Below are 17,939 nucleotides of genomic sequence, written 5' to 3'. Positions count from 1 at the left end.
ATAGGGACAGAGAGTGTGTGTGAAGAGTCAACTGCTCCTTGAATGATAAGTGGATATTTCCAGAGCTGTTAGAATGCGTGAATACTAGCTCCAGCCGGTAAAAGACTAGTAATACTGCCTGCGAGATTGCAGTTTATTCACACTTCACCTCCATCTAACACTTGAGTATATGGTATTGAAGCATTGTTTCAGTTAATACTTTCGTATTTCAGTTAATATTTTCTTATCTAGGTTGACTGGCAGTTAATGATACGACTAATTGGTGTCTAAGTTATCTTAACTATACAAATAGCCGTACCTTTTAATGTGAAAGTCATTATTTATTCGTTGGAAATCAACAGAAAAGATCGAACTGAACAAATCGTTCCTGACCATTTGAACTCTTATGTTAGTTTGAACGTGATGTCATTGCCTCTACAACGGTAGAAATCATCGACTTTTTGTATTTCCCCCTATGCGCCCGCCGCGCTCATTGCATTGGCTCAAGTTCAAGCTGTCGTCCTTTATGGACTTCCAAGAAGTGGATATTGACATAAAAGCATCTTGTGCGTTTGGTTTGCAAATACAATGAAATGTGACAGTTGTAACTGAAAATTTCTAGGGTGTTGTGCCATCCAGTCTTCTTCCTTCCTTCCGTTTTCGAAAACATCACCACTCACAAAGTTAAAAAAAATATGGCGAAAGAAGCCAGCGGGACGGGCGCTATAATTCGGGACGGGACGGGCGGTATGGGACGCCATCTTTCTTGGTTTTGTCAAAAATTATGCAAATTTACATGCCGTAAGATCTGTCAAATATTTATCTCAAAGCCGTCAACAATCAGCGATTTAACCAATCACATTATCATACCAGATTCTGTTTTCATGGAACGGAGGCATCAACAGAATGTCTTCAGGCTTCCCTGCCCATCCCGCTCGCTTCGTTCGCAGAATTCTTTTTTACGACCTTGCCGGAAACCTAGCTGTTCGCAGTCTATCACAAAGTTCGCTCACGTGACTTATCCTTGGTAATGTCTCAAAGTAAACTGAATTCGAGCTGTTTACGTTATACTTGACTTATTTCACGAACTGTAGTCTCTCCAAACTATTCTTTAGCTGGTTTGCTTTGTTTTGTATCGCTATTCCCTTCCGCCTGTTATAATTCGCTTTGCGCATGCTGGTGTATACTTCTGTTTAACCGGCTGATCAGTCTCTCCATAATCGTTCCCCGTATTAAAACGCACATTGATAAATAGGCCACGCTCGATATATCAATATTCTAACATGGCTCCGAAGCTTTTCGGAGAAACTTCTATATTTGGTGGTGTTTTCTGTATCTAAGTCTCTTTTGGCAATTGAGAGACAAAAGAAACTGAAAAAAATTTACAATTTTGACCCAAAAGCCTCGGAACCATGTTAGAATATCGATATCTCGAACGTGGCATGTAAATAGGTGAACACAAAACGTCGTGTTATTCCCCCGGGGCTCCGGGGTTATCCCCCATCATTCGAAATCTTTAAATAACTCAACTTTCGGTGACTCTAAATTTTTAAATTCATCTCCAACACGAAAACCAAAAACCAGCGAATTTATCAATTCTTCATACCCCACTAACTTAACTTAAGTTGAGGATGAGTAATTTTGTGTTCGATCTCTGGAGTCTCCTGCAACACTGCTGTATCTTCGTCTTTTTGATTGTCTGGTTTAACTGCTTCTGTACTGTGTTTATATCCATAGCATAAGTAGATAACAAAACCTGAGTAAAAAACAAAGGAAGAAAAAGTGTTTAAAAGTATTTGTGACACACTCTTCTGTTTCTATTTGACAATCAAACTGCAAGCTCAAGATTGTTACGTTGATGATTACGGCGCAATCTAGAACAACGCCTATTAGATATTAGCTGTTATTAATTACTGGATCATTGGATAATAAGTAAAAGTACCTGGACCGAGTAGAGCACTCGAACGCTATTTTAGTTCACACTGATTTACTCTGTCATATGAAGCCGGCTAAGAAATGTACAAATGTGTAAAACGTACAGGTTCCACTCTCCCTACCTTCCCGGTTACTCCCATAATTCGGTACTTTTTCTGTTGCAAAATATTATGGAATGCTGCAACAAATTTTGCTAATTTCTTCATGTTCTCGCCTCATTGGAAATCCCATTTCCCGCTCGACCAAATACATCATTAGGTGGTCTGAATTGGGGGAGAAGGGTGGAGGGTACGGATGTAGAAAATATTAGCCGAATCCGCCTATTCCACTCCCCTACAACGAACGAAAAATTTTAACAAAAATTAACGCTTACCTAATATCATCCACACACCAAAGCGCAGATAAGTCTTTCTTTTGAGATTCACCATCAACACTGCATTAATGAAAATGGTTAATGCCGGGATGTAGGGAACACCAGGGACCATGAATGGAAACGTGGCGGAGTTTCTGGGCTGAAGATGGATGACAAAAAGTGACACAGCAGTTGCTCCGGAGAACAAAGTAATCAGGAAAATCGCCCACCAATTTCCTTTGTAGAGATCTTCTAATAAAAGGATTGAGGCTATAGCCAGTGCAGCAAGGGAAATTACCAGGAAGAACACGCCTAGTTCTGCACGACTTGCTGTTTTTTCAGTAACTTTTGGTACAGGTTGCTTGGAGGAATCCTCGTCTTCCACTAATTGGTATGTGATACGTGACTTATCGTTTGGTTTGTCGTTAAGGTTGGAGAGCATTTTCTGCAGAAAATTAGTTATGTTTGCTCTCCTGCTTTCATTTCCAGGAACGCTTTGTACTCCAGGCTGGAAGCGACTCACAAGAACAGAAATGGTAACCTTTGTGTAAGCCAACAACGTTCCAATGGCTTGAAGTTCCACCTGATGGCACAAACCCGAAGAGAAAAAAAGACAAAAAAAAATGTCAAAGAAGTAGTAAAAGTAGTAAAAGTTTCGTAAAGAGATAAGGTAATGTAGCATTTCATCATCGTTATTTGATCTTTTGTGTTCAAAGATTCCAGATTCTCTACACATTTCGTCGAACAAATTTAAGTTCAGTGCTTTGCTAATGCCTTAGTGCTGTAAGAACGTTTCTGCAATAATTCTCCACTAAAATCTCTTCAATGTTGTGTTGAAAAGAGGACTGCCCACGACTAAGCTTGACCAATTTAACCAACGAGGTTTACTACATAATCTTTACTGGCGGAATAACTTGATGACTTGAACTGGTTTAAAAATAAATGTATTCTTAACCAACTGGTTGTGACCAATTCAGAGACCATTGTCTGGCCCAAAACCTTATAGGAGCTATTTTGGCCGCGTACAAAATTACCTTTTAATTGAATGAACCTACAAATAGCAGCTTACTAAGATCGAAAAACACCAAAGATATAATAATAAACCATAAAGAAACAAGGGTGGTTAAGGATGGAGAAGATTTTAACACGGATTCCAAACGACGAGCTTGAAAAATTTAGGCTAAACTTTTCAAGTTGCGGAATCCGTTCGGAAGCTCCTTAACACAATTTTAAAATATCATTTGAGATTAAAATGATATCAAACTGATATGAGTTGATATCAAGTGAAGACTCTTATCTTACCAGTTCGTTGACGTCAAATAGAAGTGCTAACAAAGCCGTGACAATCCCAGAAGCCACTGTCGCCCTGTGAGGTACTTGCGTTTTGGTATGCACTTTGGAAAACCACTTAAAGAGAAGCCCGTCAACAGACATAGAGTAAACAACTCTCGAAGTGGAATAAACAGAACAGAATAACGCACTAATAGTGGCACAGATGCCACCAATTAATATGATGTATTGAGCACCAGGAAATGCTGCTTGTCCGAATGCTTTCACTAATGGTGCGTACTTATCCAGGCTATGAGAGGGTACCATAAGAGTTAGTATTATGGCCACACCCATATAGCACAAGGTACTCACTATTATAGTGATCAAAAACGACTTGGGGATATTCTTTTCGGGATGTATTACTTCCTCAGCGGCTTCAGCGACGACATCAAATCCAGAAAAAGCGAAGAAAGCTTGCGCTGCACCTGGTAATACACCGGAGAATCCATAAGAAGCAAAATTAAATTCCCAATAATCAAAGTGTGCGAAGAAAAACCCGACAAAAATCATGAAGACTATAACTGCCAAGTTTACTACTGTTACTGCATTGTGGAAATTCGCCGAGCTGCGAACTCCTAAACACAGAATTGTCATTACTGCAAGTACAAACGCGGCGGCGAGAAGATCAGGGAAGTGTACTTTTCCAGGAATGCTCCAGTCCTTTGAAAGGTATTTTGAAAAGAAGGCGTACAATGTTCCATTAGATGCGTAATTTATAAGTTCACTGCACGTTCGGGCCAGACTTGCACCGGCGAGTAAGAACTCTAAAGCAATATTCCAACCAACAACAAAAGCTGAAATTTCACCCAGCGTGGCGTAGGTATACATGTATGAAGATCCACCATCGGGAAAACGGCTTCCGTACTCGGCGAATGAAAGCCCGCACAAGAACGCGGCGTTGGACGCTAGGAGGAGTGAGAGAACGACTGATGGACCCGAAACGTTACGCGCTAGATTACCAATGATGACGTACAAACCAGTACCAACGGTTGTTCCTACCCCGAGGGAGATGAGGTCTATAGCTGACAAACATCTTTTAAGGGAAATATCTGGTATCCATTCCTCTTGAGGTTTCTTGCGAATCAAATTGTCAAGCAATCTCTTAAAGAACATCTGTCAAAGATATTTAGATTGTATGTCAGTAAAATCACAGCAAATATGGTTGCAGGATTTAGGGAAGCTGTAGCGACTAGAATTTTCTTTGCGTTTGGGTTTCACGTTTCTCCGTGCATCATGATTAAAACCCGTGCATTCGAACCGTGACGTCGATATCTGTAGCGTTTACTAGACCTACAGAGGCTAAAAGTTAGACGTAAGCTACTGTTTGGGTAGAAGAGGTCGAATGAACGGGAGCAGAAAGTTTTACACTGGAGTTGCGAGATTTTGGCTGTGTGGAGAAATTGTCCATTCCTGTGGAGGACTTGTCTTTTAAAATGCCTTCGCAGAGAACGTGTACACAACAACAACAACAAAACGATAAGCTCGCTGCAGCACAATTCAATACCTCCCAGCTTATCGGGATTTACAAGATATCGTCAAGCGACGATCACAAGTTGGGGTTCTCGTTTTCTCGGGAAAAAAAAGCGATTTGGTTTAAACCTGTGCTACCCAGCTTTTAAAATTGAGAAAGAAAAAAAACCCACATTTTTTACAGGCACTTCGATTGGTGGTCGATCAGAAGCGAAAATTGAAGCAAGCAAAAAAAAAAAAAAATGAAAAAATAATAATAATAATAATAATAAAAACAGAAGTGGGTGTAAAATTAGTACACAGCACTAAATATTACTGCAGGTAGCCCTAAATGGTTTTTATTTACGTAAACGTTTGAGAAGGGCTACAAATTTGCCAATGCTGATGCGGAAAAAAATAGTTCCTTTTGAACAAAAGACCCATTACCAAAAAACAGAGTGAAAAAACATACCCTATTTCAGACCAAAATGGTAAAACTCTATAACAACCGCTCAAAAACAATACCCTTCGGGGAGCACATACCTATATAGCCCATATAAGGGTGTAGCCTACTCCCCTCGGGGGATAAACCATATCACTAAAATGCAAGTTAGCTCCTGTTCTGAACAATGAAATGAGGGTACATTGAAGAATTGGTTCATGCTTAGGGTGCGTATATCGAGTTACGGATGCACGCGGGAAGTTTGGAGAGCACGAAAGAAGCGTAAGAGTTCTTGAGTGCTAGTTTATTGAGTGTTCTCTAAACTTCTACAGTGCATCCATCACTCGATATACGCACAGCTAAAAGCATGAACCAATTCTATTATAACATGGCGACAACATATTGAGCGCCAAATCATGTCTTATTTGTGATTGACTACAAAGTTCTCGCAATGCACAGTGAAGGAAAGCAAAGGTCATTAGGATCCTAACAATCAGTTGAGCAACAGTTTAAAGGAGCTCAGTCGCGGTTTGCACATTTTGAAAAGTTTAACCTAAATTTTTCAAATTCGTCGTTTGCAATCCGTGTCAATCTTCGCCATCCTTTACCATCCTTGTTCCTTTATGATTTATTATTATCTCTGCGATGTTTTTCTATCTTAGTAAACTATTTTTTCAGATTTCCGTCCATTTAAAGGAGATTTTGTACGTGGCCAAAAAGAAAAAAAAGACAAAACACCGTGACCGAGCCCCTTTAACGAAAGCCCTTAATCTGGTTTCTAAAACTGTCAATGAAAAAATTCGCTTCTTTGAATTAATTATAATGAAAATGTAGACAAACAAAGTAAAAATACTCAAGTTTAAGTAAACATCTTAGCTTGGCAGAAGTCAAAACCTCGGAGCAAGGTTTTGGTTGTTCATAATAATCTTCACATTGCCGAAACATAAACAAATTAAAGGAACTTGCACTAAACTCGAAGGAAATTTTGCAGCTAAATTAAAACTGCACACGTCATGTTATATACGCACGGCTGTGCGTTTATTTAAGAATTGGTTCATGCTTAGAGTGCGTATATCGAGTTATGGATGCACGCGGGAAGTTTGGAGAGAGCGAAAGAAGCGTAAGAGTTGCTCGAGGCGATATTCGTTCATGATGGCTCAATAGAAATCAGGTAGGACTAGCGCGCGCTATGTTATAAAGAGACCATGATGGCTCAATAGAAATTAGGTAGGGCTAGCGCGCGCGCTATGTTATGTGTCGTCTTCTTTCCAGTGGACCGGAAGGAACTGGACTGAGTGGATCCTCGGCTAGCTTTCCACTCAAAACTCACCAAATGATAAACAAGAAATGAGGTTTCCTACATATACATGCAGATCTTTGATAGCCACTGAGTTGTTTTCAAAAAAAAAACAAAAAAACGTTCAAATGTTGTTGTTTATAGTGTTTATAGTGGTCAATGCGCTTAACTTCACCTAGGCCATAACAGGCCTAAAAATCCCAACCGGCGGGAGGCAGACCAGTTGGCCTTTTACAAGCATGACCGAGGAGTTGAATTACAATGAACTCCAGTTTAGTGGTCAGAGTGAGACTTATGCCGCGACCTCCGGATTTCAAGTCCGCTGCGCCCCCTCCTACCTAAATTTCCATATTGTCAGTTCACGCTACGTTGAAACAATTCTGAGACAATCATGGAACTGGACAGTTTAAGATATTAAATGTTATTCCTAGCCCTGAGTTGCTCAAGTTACCAGGAGCTAGCAAATAGTGCTGGCGAAATAATCACATCCTCAAAAAGTCAGGGTTATTAAAAGTCATGCGACATCAAGATCCACAGCCATTTATCACAAAATCACTGATTACGGGCTTTTTCTACTCAATGGCTGAACCTTCAGCGAAATACATTCTTAAAGGGACCCTTTTGAAAGAGAGTTTGTTTTTCAGTAGGCAACTGTGAAGTGCTTGACGACAAAGTTTGCTCACCTGAGCCGCTGTTTTAACTAAAATTCACAAATTCATGAGGTTATAATTAATTCATGAAATGAATTTCAATTTAGTAAACGTTGCATGACGACTTTTTATGAAGTCTTGTTCAAGAAGTTTGAAACACGAATGACTAAACTATAAATTAGTTTTTTAATTAATAGTGTCTTTCTCAGGATCAACCGGCTATATCTCGAACAAGAGCAGTGAGTAATATTCCTCCCATCATATATGTACGCCGCCAACCTTAGCTACACTGTGACAAAAATACATTTAAAATCAAAGTGCGTACCGCCTCAAAGCATCCAACTTCGATGCAGTAGAGTCCAAATTTCCAGTTCCTTTCATTCACAAGTTCCTTTTCCAAGGTACTTTTGCCAAATATGCGAGTGAGATTTTTCAGTGGCGGAGTGTATCAATGCTTCTTTCCTTCTGTGCTTGCACAAAGGCGATGGAAACAACTTTGGCGCAAATGAACAATCATTATGCTAATATATTTTGGGCTGTCAGCTAGATTTTTCTTTGACAAGAGTTGTTGCCAAGTTTCATTTGAATTTGAATTAACTCCCCCCGCCTCCGCATAAGATCAAAGTTTGCCTTTTCCAATTACAAAATTGTATTTAAATAGTAAGAGTTCAGTGTTTGAGTCTTGCAGAGTCTTTCAGAAGTTTGCAGAAAGTTTTGAAAATAATTGCCGAGCGAAATCTGCGGCTTACAAGATAGATATGAATATCCAATTCAATTTCTCCCTCCTTTTTTTGAGATGATGGCCCGACAAACTTGCGACATGGGGCAGTGTGGCGTTTCAGGCATGAAAAGCAGTTTAATGCTTGTATACCCACCACGATGTCAAACAATTTGGAACATATTTTACTCCGAAAATATTCACAGTCTGATCAAGCGTGAAAACTGAGACTGTATAGAATCCTTCAGGCAATTGAAGTAGAATTGAAAAGCAAAGTGGAGAGAAAGCTAGTAATGTACAAAGAACCTCCTACAGGTGAGCCGAAATCCAACGGCTTCTATAATTTGAAATTATAATACAGTGAATAACATGTTAAAAGATGCATGTCAGTGCTGCAAGACATGACATCATAAAAATAACATTACTGTCTAGGGGTTCCATATTGGAAGTGAAGTGCTGCCGCATGTAGAAAGAAAGTGGGCGTAAAGACATGAAGATATCACATGGATACGAGCGCACTAACTATGAGGCCACTGCACCTCCACCGGGGGGTCCAAAGTTGGTTCAGATGCCACCAAGAGGAATAAGCAAGACAGTGCAAGAGGAAAATACATGCCATCTGACAGGGTGCGAAAAAAAATTTCAAAAATTAATGTGGAAATTTTCGGGGAAAAAATGCGTCGATTATGCGGGAAACACACTGGATTGTGTGTGAATTTTGCCAGTTCACAAAATTGATAGTAAAGTCTTTCAAATGTAACGAACAACTGTGAAACGAAAAGCACTTCAAAGTCTTGCCCACAGATTAAGCTTTTTAATAGAATTATAACACAGGTTTTCCGTAGAATTCGTTGTTGCGTTCTTCGTTACATCGGAAGATGAAACACTAGTTTTCAGGCTGTTCGCCTAAAGTAGGTTGGAACGCCTGAACATTAAAAATTCGTCACGAACGAAATGGCGTGTTTTCGTCGCTGTTTTAGGAGAGAAACGACTTCAAAATAATCAATCTCGACTCTTCGAACGCTTCCCTTTGAATCAACGAATATACTCCCTTCGAACGCTTCTCTTCGCATCGACGAATCTACTCAACGAACGGTCAAACTACGAGGTCGCAGATCACAAATTTACCAATCGCAGACTTTCTACGCAGTGGGGCCTGGGAACTGTTAACAAACGGATAACCTGAAGTTGAGATATCAAGACAAAAATAGGAGGCTGCCCTATGCGGGAGCAGTTTATTAAATAAACAAGTTGGCATGTATGACCTTATGTAGAGGGGCTTGTTGACTTTACTGGAGGGAAATAAATCGGTCTTTTCAATTGCCGAATTCATTCATCTGCGTGGGACGAAATTTGCAAAGAACGGTAAATCGTTTGATAGCTTTTCTGTGGAACAGACGGACCTTCCCTCCAGACGAATTACCCGCGGTATAGTTGGTCTGTGAAGACGACCTATATTGATAATCCCTGGAGGGGGGACCTCTATATGAAAGGGACGGGGGTGCTCGTTGGAAATTTTGGAAACAAACCCTAAGAGGTACCACGATCCTGTTTTGTGGGCGTGGCTAAACGTTTTTTCGCCGCTAATAGGTGCCAATTTTGAAACAACAGATTTACTGACACTTTCATAATTTTAAATAGCAATAACGAAGATTGCTTCGAATACCCTCTACTCGTAAAAATTATGAAAGCATTGTCATAGATCTCTATCACACCCTAAAAGGTACGAAAGCTCTCGCGGAAGCTCCAGCTGTGGACCTTTTGAGGCTGCACACCCTAAGAGATACCAAAATCACTTTTAACCCCTAAAAGGTAGGATGAGCACCCCCGTCCTTTTTAAATGGGATTGCCCCCGGGTTGATAAGTTCGTCTGACTAGATGATCCGTCTGTTTTCCCGTATGAATTGAATGAATTATCGGACGAACTCCCGTTCTTGAGGCCCTGTTAGGGGTAAATTCCGACAAGCGACATGGCCTTGAAACGGCAACATGAGTGCTATGAATTGGCGACGAACGACAGACTACCCCAGCGAAATAGGGAAAGCGACACCGATGGTAAGATAGACCGACAACGATTTTCGGAACTGAGAATGCGGTGATTGTTTTAAACGTCTGAGTCGAAGAGAAGATGCATTTCCAGAGTTTTAAATGTGTTTTCCCCTCTCACGCGCGATGTCGACGGGTCATGAACCAGGCTTTCGTATATATGCTAAAACGTCCACGTCGAATAAATCGAGTCCGTCAGTGCTGAGTATTTTGTCTCACTCTCAGCTGAGTGAGCAGTGTCCTAAAACGCCTAAAAACACGCTTAAGGAAAAAGGAAAGAGATCTTCGAAAGTCGGCTTCATATTTTTATTAGTGGGCCACCAGTAAAAGAATATGAAGCTGTATTATCAACTAGGAAAAGAGAGACAGGGGAAAGCTGCCAAGGTCTTCTCAGTAGAAGGTAAGGGTTAAGCCAATTCCAAAGGAAGATTATAGATAGGAGAGATTATCGGATTGAGGCCGTTGAGATTTTGAGTTAAAGAACTGTTGTTAAACATAAACATGGTAAAAATAGTCATAGGTTCGATTGTACTTTAGGTCCAAATACTTACTGGAAAAAGGCTGAAAATAGCAATTCCAAGCGTCAAAATTTCAAAATTCTCCGGGGGAGCATGCCCCCACATCCCCTAGGAGGTTGGCAACTTCAGCGCTCGAACGCATGCCCCATATATGCCACCCCCCGCCCCCTCCAGCATGCCCCTAGGCCCTTAGAAAATTTTGAAAAATTGAAGTACATGTGGCTAAGAAGTCTTTTCCTTCATTCTGAGTCGAAATGTGATGCTTTAAAAATAACCATAAAGTAATCATTAAACCCACTGACCAGAGAAATGCTGGCTCTGCAGAAGAATTCGTACTTCTGAAAAGTTTTCGAAGCAAGTGCAAAGCATACAAGGAGTAAATCATATCCAAAGAGATACTTAATTATAATTTTATACGTACTTGATTAAAACAGCAAGGAATCTTCAATGCGTGAGAAATAATAGTTTCAGCGTGAGAGCGCAAGATTGAATTCGTTTGCGTGAGCCTCATGCTCAATGCGTGAGACTTGAGAGCACTGTGTCGGTTTTTTTTTTAAAATAAACAAAGGTATTACGATGTGTTATACGTGTAGCTTCGTTTTAATCGAACAAGGTCAAATTTCCCGACACAACTCCTCTGAGACGAAATTCCGACAGGCGACATAGGAATCTTGCGAAATGCCGACATGGCTGGTGGCGAATTTCAGACAGGGGACATGGATACCCCCCCCCCCCCTAACAGGGCCTCGTTCTTTACCCAAGTTAGTCTGATGATCCGTCTCTAGTATAAACGCGACCATTGTTTAAGAGGCTCTTCTTGGTATTTCAGATACACATCATCGTACTTTCAACTGCTGATACCTCATTGTCTAAACCTGCTCAGGAAGGCTGCTTTACACATTTACCCGGGATTGACTGAAGATTTCAAAAACGTAGGTCTGATTGAGTGCGGTGTTGCCGATGTTAGCGACTATCTATTCACCTGGATCTCTATTCACCTTTCAAAAACGTCCGTTTGATAACAGAAATGTTGTAAAGATTCTGTTATCCTCTCAACCAAGCGAGCACTCCATCACCCATTCCAACGTTATCCTTCCCTCCCTCACCGTTTCAGTCGACCGTAGCGTGGGCGTGTTCTTCAGCTTACCTAGAAGCTAGATGGAGTATCTCTCAGTTTTCTCGCCGAAATTTTAGCCTGCAAGGATCGAGCCCCAATTATTTCTCATTCAGCTCAGTTCAGATCTTGCAAATAATGGTCAAGCATGAATGATGACGCAAATTATTCTCTTAAATTCCACTTTCTATAGTTTAAGGCTAAGTAAAAGCCTAATACTAGAGAGGGGATATTTGATGTAGAAGCCCGGCAAAGCCGGAGTTTTCGTTCATCTTCTGCACGCACCTTGGAGGTTTGAGCGTCGCGCACATTTCTCTCGTTCTGAGCTATGCTTTCTCTTTCGCAGCCCGACTTCTGGGCAGGTCTAACAGTGCTTGCATTTTTCTCTAAGAAGGACGATAATACCATTAACTAACCGCCACAATTTGCTTGAAAATGTCGTCAACAGTAGATCTATCAACTGTTGATGTCTGAGCCTTGTTGCCAAAGATCTCGAAAATTAATATTGTCTATCTATTGATTTAATTATGTTTCTCAGTTAAGTTTTTTTTTTTTTTCAGTAGGCAACCGTAATGACAAAGTTTACCCACCTGAGCCGCTGTTTTAACTAAAATTCACAAATTCATGAGGTTATATAATTATCAATTCATGAAACGAATTTCAATTAAATAAACGTTGCATGACGGCTTTTTATGAAGTCTTGTTCAAGAGGCTTGAAACACGAACGACTAAACTATAGCTTATTTCTTTAATTAGTAGTATTAGTTCAAGTTGATGCTGTCGTCGTAGCAATGACTAAACATCTTAAAAAAGAAAAGAAAAGAAAAAAAAAAACGCGTAACGCGTGCGCAGATGGGATAAGTCGGAGGCCCCGTGCACACTAGCCTGCAGAGCAGGCGAGATTTTTTCGAGCGAGCGGTCGCAAGGTTGTAACGCTAACTCGCCCCAATAAGACGCCTGCACTGCAGGCTACGTGCACACGTATCCGGATATTTTTGAATCCGCAACTTTTTCTTTCCGGATACGGCTTCCGTCCACACGCATCCGGCGAATTCAAGCAGAGAATCCGAAAATTTTTGAATCCGCTCTCCAGAGTGGAAAAAAATAAATCCCCAACGAATCCAATGACGTGTGGACGGTGAATACGGATATTTTCGAATCCGATGACGTAGCAAAATCGTGTCCAGACTCTTACCGAACAATAAACCAATATAGCGGCACAACGTATAGGCCTAGTTTCTCTAGAGTGAATCCGGGTACCATCGGATGCGTGTGGACAGGCGAATTCGATTTGAATACGCTACGTGTGGACGGGAAAATTTTTGAATCCGCAAAGAAAAAGTAGCGGATTCAAAAATATGCAGATACGCGTGGACGGGGCCTGAGCTTTTCGTTCGGTATTTGCACTTTTTGCTGTTAAGGAGTAATTTGATAATTCAAAGAATACTTGCAATGTTGCAAATCTAAAACTTACCTAATTACGCACGCACCCACAAATTTAAGCGAAGATAACAGCAAGCCACAGGAAGCAGCTTTTTTTAGAATGGTGGGTTCCCTCTATGAGATGCACCTTCAGGGAATCATGGTAGTTTTATTCATCATCTTGGATTGAGGAAATTGGCCATTTATGACTGTCTGCCAGAGTATATTCAAGCAGATGTTTAGTCGCACGTTTTCTGTGCAGTAGTTAATCAATTATTACTAATTTTGGGCATATGGAAAGCAAATAATGAATTTCAGAGTAAATTAAGCGAAGAACTGTTTTTCAGCTTGAACTATGAAAGGAAATGAAAGTTGTCAGTCAATTATGAACGAGGAAACACTAAAGCTGGGAAACTTTATTGGCTTCAACTTGAACATTAAAAGCCGATTATACTCACTGCTTTGGAAGCGGCGGAAAATAAAATGAATGGTTACTTTAATAGAAAGACTCCCTTAAGAGGCTAAAACAAGTTAATAAATAAGATAGATATTCTCCTTGTCCTGCAGAGGAGCTTTGTTGCAATTTATGAAGTTATCTGCCAATTTTTTTTTGTCGAAAATACTGGGGTTAACAATAGCCTTGTGAGGTCTGTTTTGAACATGAGCAAAGTTTTTCGTTTCCACTTTTTTCTCCCATTCAGGGAGAGAGGGGGGGGGGGGGGGGAGGGAGGTTGGGGGATTCACGCTTCACATATACTTTTATCTACTTCAAGTTAAGACATCATATCGTAGAATTCAAATCCATCTTCAAACTGTTCGAGATATCAGTCGTCATTTTTATTTGCTCACTTCAAATTCGTCTTTCAAAACATAACAGTTTACTTTTTGTGGAGGAATAAATTACTCATAACGATAACAGGAAGTTTCTAGAATTTCCTGAGAAATGGTTTCTGAAATTGAGAATATAATCTTCGATCCCAAAAAGTGGCCTATAAATCTGTATAATTGTCCTTCTTTCGATATTTATTTTGAAACAAAAAAGGGGCAATACTGCTACTGTGTTGAAAAAGTCAGTCTTAAGAAGTAGAACCATCTGCTTGGCTAGTTTTAGCTTTTAAATTGTTTTACCAAATGAATTGTTCATTTATTTAAACAATTTGACAAAGGCAGGTGAGACGCAAAAGAATCTAATTTCGTCCCCTATAAGGCGTGATAAACATGTCATGGATGACATATGCATGTTTGACAAATTAAGAAACATGAATTTTTGATCAAGGCATTCAAGCTGAGAGTTAAACTCAGGGCTACAGATAACAACGCTGCACAAGAGTAATGGCCACAACAAACTTTTCCGGAGACGAATTCGGAAAGCAGAACATTTTTTCTTTACAAATACACTGCTTACCAGATTTAACTACTGGGATATATGGCCAGCTCACATTGATATCAGTTTTAAACTCTTTTCTGTCCATCACGGCATTTTTTAGCAATGCTTTGGTCCTAGTTGCTCTTCGCAAGGAGTCTCCACTTCATCCGCCGTCCAAACTCTTGCTTCGTAACCTGGCAACAACTGATCTTTGTGTTGGTCTTATTTCACAGCCTCTCTATGCTGCTTTATTGCTGACTGCTGTGAATGAACACTGGAATATTTGTCGCTACGTAGCAGTCGTACTTTCTATAACAAACGTTATTTTATGCGCAGTGTCTTTGTTGACACTGACTGCAATAAGTGTGGACAGACTTCTCGCCCTTTTGTTGGGTCTTAGATACAGACAGGTTGTAACTTTGAGGCGAGCTTACGGAACCGTTATTGGCTTTTGGGCTGTGTCTACTGTCTTGTCAACAATCAAGCCCTTTTTAAATTCCCTTGTAAGGTCATGGTGCGAAATTATATTTGTATCACTGTGTCTAGTAACCTCGACCTTCAGTTATACAAAGGTTTTCATTAACCTCCGCCATCGACAAAATCAACTTCAAGACCAAGTGCAGCAACCGAACCAAACAAATCAGCTGAACATGTCGCGATACAGAAAGGCAGTGTCCACTGCACTGTGGCTGCAGTTCACGTTAGTCGCTTGCTATCTACCATTTGTAATATCGGTAACTTGGCTTATTCATGCTAAGCCATCTTTATCAGTTTCTCTCGCTTGGAATTATACATTCACTTTAGTTTTCTTAAACTCGACATTGAACCCGATTCTTTACTGCTGGAAGATAGACGAAGTGAGACAAGCGGTGAAGGACACAATCAGACAAGTACGTTGCTATTGATCGAGTTAGGTCTTTTGGAACTGTATCATCCCTTAGCTTACCAAACAAAGAGAAAAAGGAAAAACCATTCGAAACAATAGTTAACGGATAAGATTCTCTAAAAGATGAAAATTAAGAGTGATATTCGGTTTGGTGTACTGGTATTTTGGCGGCATTGCATGTTTCTGTAGGAGTAATTATAACAACTGTAAGAGTTTCATTATCGTAAATTAAAAAGTTGTACTAAAGATTTTTTGGTATAAACTGTGAATAAAGATGTGATAAAATGCAATAAAGTCCAATTCTTCTCCGGTTGGACATGAACTGCATAATTTAAATACGATAGAGTTACGTTAAAACAGGTTCAAAATACAAGAGGAAAGCCGATTGTGGGTAGAGGTCGATCTAGTCAATACGGAAATAAAGACAGGATTCTCCTGGGCTTTTATCAAGAAATACTTTTGATGAGCTCTAGCGATTCGAGAAAAACGATTCTTCTCAACTTATAGTCGTATTTAGTGTGTAACAGAAAAATTGCATGTTGATTTTCACGATAAACTTTTCAGTTTTGTCTAGTATGGCGTTTTTGCATTCTACGCAGCAAATCAGATTCCGGTTGAGAGGGAAGGTGATATTTTCATTTTACAGCCCTTGAGTTGAAACAAAAAAGAAAAAGGTGACTTAAATTTCTTGAAACATTACAAAGAGATTGGATATTTCTCATCACAAAAAGGTGAACATCTCTGCAGCTGCCACAGTAAAATGAATTTCCTCATTTGAATGAAGACATTATCGACAGGCAGAATTTCACTGGAAGTAGTTTTAACTCATAATAAAGCAGAAAAAATTGCCTTTTTATTATCGCTGTATAGGATCCTCTTTTAAATTAAACTACAATATGAGATCATAAAATTAACATAAATTTGAGAGAATGTTTAGGATCTCGACGGTTTAAGAAATTTAAATTGGTTCGAGGTGAAAGTCGCCTGCATGACCATGATTATTAAACTTGTCGAAATTTTTTTTTATTTGAAATGCTCCATAAAAAACTTAAATAAACTTGTCAAACAGCGAATGCAAGTAACCCTCAGTTAAGAAAGCCTGTCGGTTTTTAACCATAAAATATTCTAACCAAAGAAGAACGACTCTACATCGACAGAAAACTAATTATAAAGAATAAAATTGAGGATACACATCCAGTATTGAGAGAAAATGATCGTAACAAATTAACCGACTAGAGATGGAAACAGGAAATATTATACTAGACAAGTTTAGCCGGACGAATACATAAATATTTAACGTTCGAAGACGGCAAGGCAGATGTATTTTTAGTTTTATAAAGGTCTCGAGAAGATGTTTGTGGCATCAAATTACCTAGAAACAAACCAAAAGGCTATTGAACGGAGAGTCCAGTTTAGAGGAGTAGAACTAGTAAAAGTACTTCAACGGGTGCCGACATTTCACAAATCAGTCGCCAGCTATACGAATTATTTACGAAAGTAAAGAAAATTGTTTCGCTCTGTTTGAGTTTTTCGCCTTGAGATACGAGCGTGCGCAGAAGAACACGGAGCTTTTCTTTAGCACCAACCTATTCTCGACCCCAGAGTTCTTCGCACCATGTCAAGAAAGCGGAGGGTCTAGGGTCGAGAATGGCGCAAGCCGTAAAAGGACTTCAAGCATTGCTTAATCATGATTCAAAAAATAGAATTTTGACCCATAAAATCGTAAGGCTTTTTAAAATCGCTTTCATATTCCGTTTTTGACGGAAGTAATCAACCAAACGTTTTTGAAATATTGCGTGTTCTTATGTCAGACACTGCTGGGGGTGTCATCACCGATACTTGACATACAGTAGGCTTAAACAACAACCAGAACCCAAGAATGAAGAATTGTTGATCTTTTTTATCTAAAGAATGTAGACTAAGGAAAAATATGGTGGATTTGTCAAAACTACCAAGAGATAAGGTTCACTTGGACATTCCAAAAGCAGCCCAGACTAAGTTTAAATCAAAGACTTGGAAAAAGGATCGTGTCACTTATCGTTTGTGTGGTGCGGTACTGAGGGACAAGGCAAAGCAAGGTTGCATTATAAGGGATATTTTTTGTGAATCTACAAGTAATGAATGGTCGCCAAAAGAATGGTATTTTTCGATCAGAAAAAGAGCAAAGAGCACTATTTTTTTGTTTCGTCCGATAAAATTCTAATAACAAACCATCGTAGCCATTATGTTTCAGCAGAGCAATAGAACGTATGCACAGGAAACGAGAAATGCATTTTTTCTTTGAGAACTGACCTTTATTGTTATATTAACTTGTAATATTTGAGCCATTCGTTCATGACCACCTGGGCGATTTATATTGATAGAGAGACCGGAAAAATAATTGACGTATTGTGAAGTAACCTTATAGGCTGATTTAGCAAGAGAACGGGAACGTCA

General features: G+C 39.7%; 3 protein-coding genes across 3 annotated transcripts in view; 1 reads left to right on the top strand and 2 right to left on the bottom strand.

Moving 5' to 3' along the window:
* Nucleotides 1-112: 112 nt before the first annotated feature.
* On the bottom strand, nt 113-7,950 carry LOC110041664 (cationic amino acid transporter 2-like). Its single transcript, XM_089277070.1, has 4 exons — nt 7,759-7,950; nt 3,569-4,708; nt 2,288-2,849; nt 113-1,735 (listed from the first exon to the last, which is right to left on the bottom strand). The coding sequence occupies exons 2-4, from the start codon at nt 4,706-4,708 to the stop codon at nt 1,590-1,592; spliced, it is 1,848 nt and encodes a 615-aa protein (XP_089133196.1). The 5' UTR covers nt 7,759-7,950; the 3' UTR covers nt 113-1,589.
* Nucleotides 7,951-14,564: 6,614 nt separating this feature from the next.
* LOC110041665 (beta-4C adrenergic receptor-like) lies at nt 14,565-15,618 on the top strand. The gene has a single exon (XM_020746971.2). The coding sequence runs from the start codon at nt 14,584-14,586 to the stop codon at nt 15,520-15,522; it is 939 nt and encodes a 312-aa protein (XP_020602630.2). The 5' UTR covers nt 14,565-14,583; the 3' UTR covers nt 15,523-15,618.
* Nucleotides 15,619-17,775: 2,157 nt separating this feature from the next.
* The window catches only part of LOC110041673 (cationic amino acid transporter 4-like), a 10,065-nt gene continuing 9,901 nt past the window's right edge, over nt 17,776-17,939 (bottom strand). The window contains exon 6 of the mRNA XM_020746981.2: nt 17,776-17,939. This exon is cut by the window's right edge and continues 1,229 nt beyond it. The gene's annotated coding sequence lies outside the window, so the exon portion shown is untranslated.

The sequence above is a fragment of the Orbicella faveolata genome, unplaced genomic scaffold (assembly GCF_042242905.1).
Source record: "Orbicella faveolata isolate gen_17 unplaced genomic scaffold, um_ofav_v1 contig_12, whole genome shotgun sequence".
NCBI lineage: Eukaryota > Metazoa > Cnidaria > Anthozoa > Scleractinia > Merulinidae > Orbicella > Orbicella faveolata.
The sequence above is the reverse complement of the archived record's forward strand: the minus strand, read 5'-3'. Positions and strand labels throughout refer to the sequence as shown.

What these genes read in the sequence shown, in the direction of transcription:
- LOC110041664 (XM_089277070.1), bottom strand. Translation starts at nt 4,708, where the DNA reads ATGTTCTTTAAGAGATTGCTTGACAATTTGATTCGCAAGAAACCTCAA. An exon ending in TATTTGACGTCAACGAACTG is followed by an intron (nt 2,850 to 3,568) that starts GTAAGATAAGAG and finishes TTGTGCCATCAG; the next exon opens with GTGGAACTTCAAGCCATTGG. An exon ending in TGGTGTGTGGATGATATTAG is followed by an intron (nt 1,736 to 2,287) that starts GTAAGCGTTAAT and finishes TTTTTTACTCAG; the next exon opens with GTTTTGTTATCTACTTATGC.
- LOC110041665 (XM_020746971.2), top strand. Translation starts at nt 14,584, where the DNA reads ATGGCCACAACAAACTTTTCCGGAGACGAATTCGGAAAGCAGAACATT.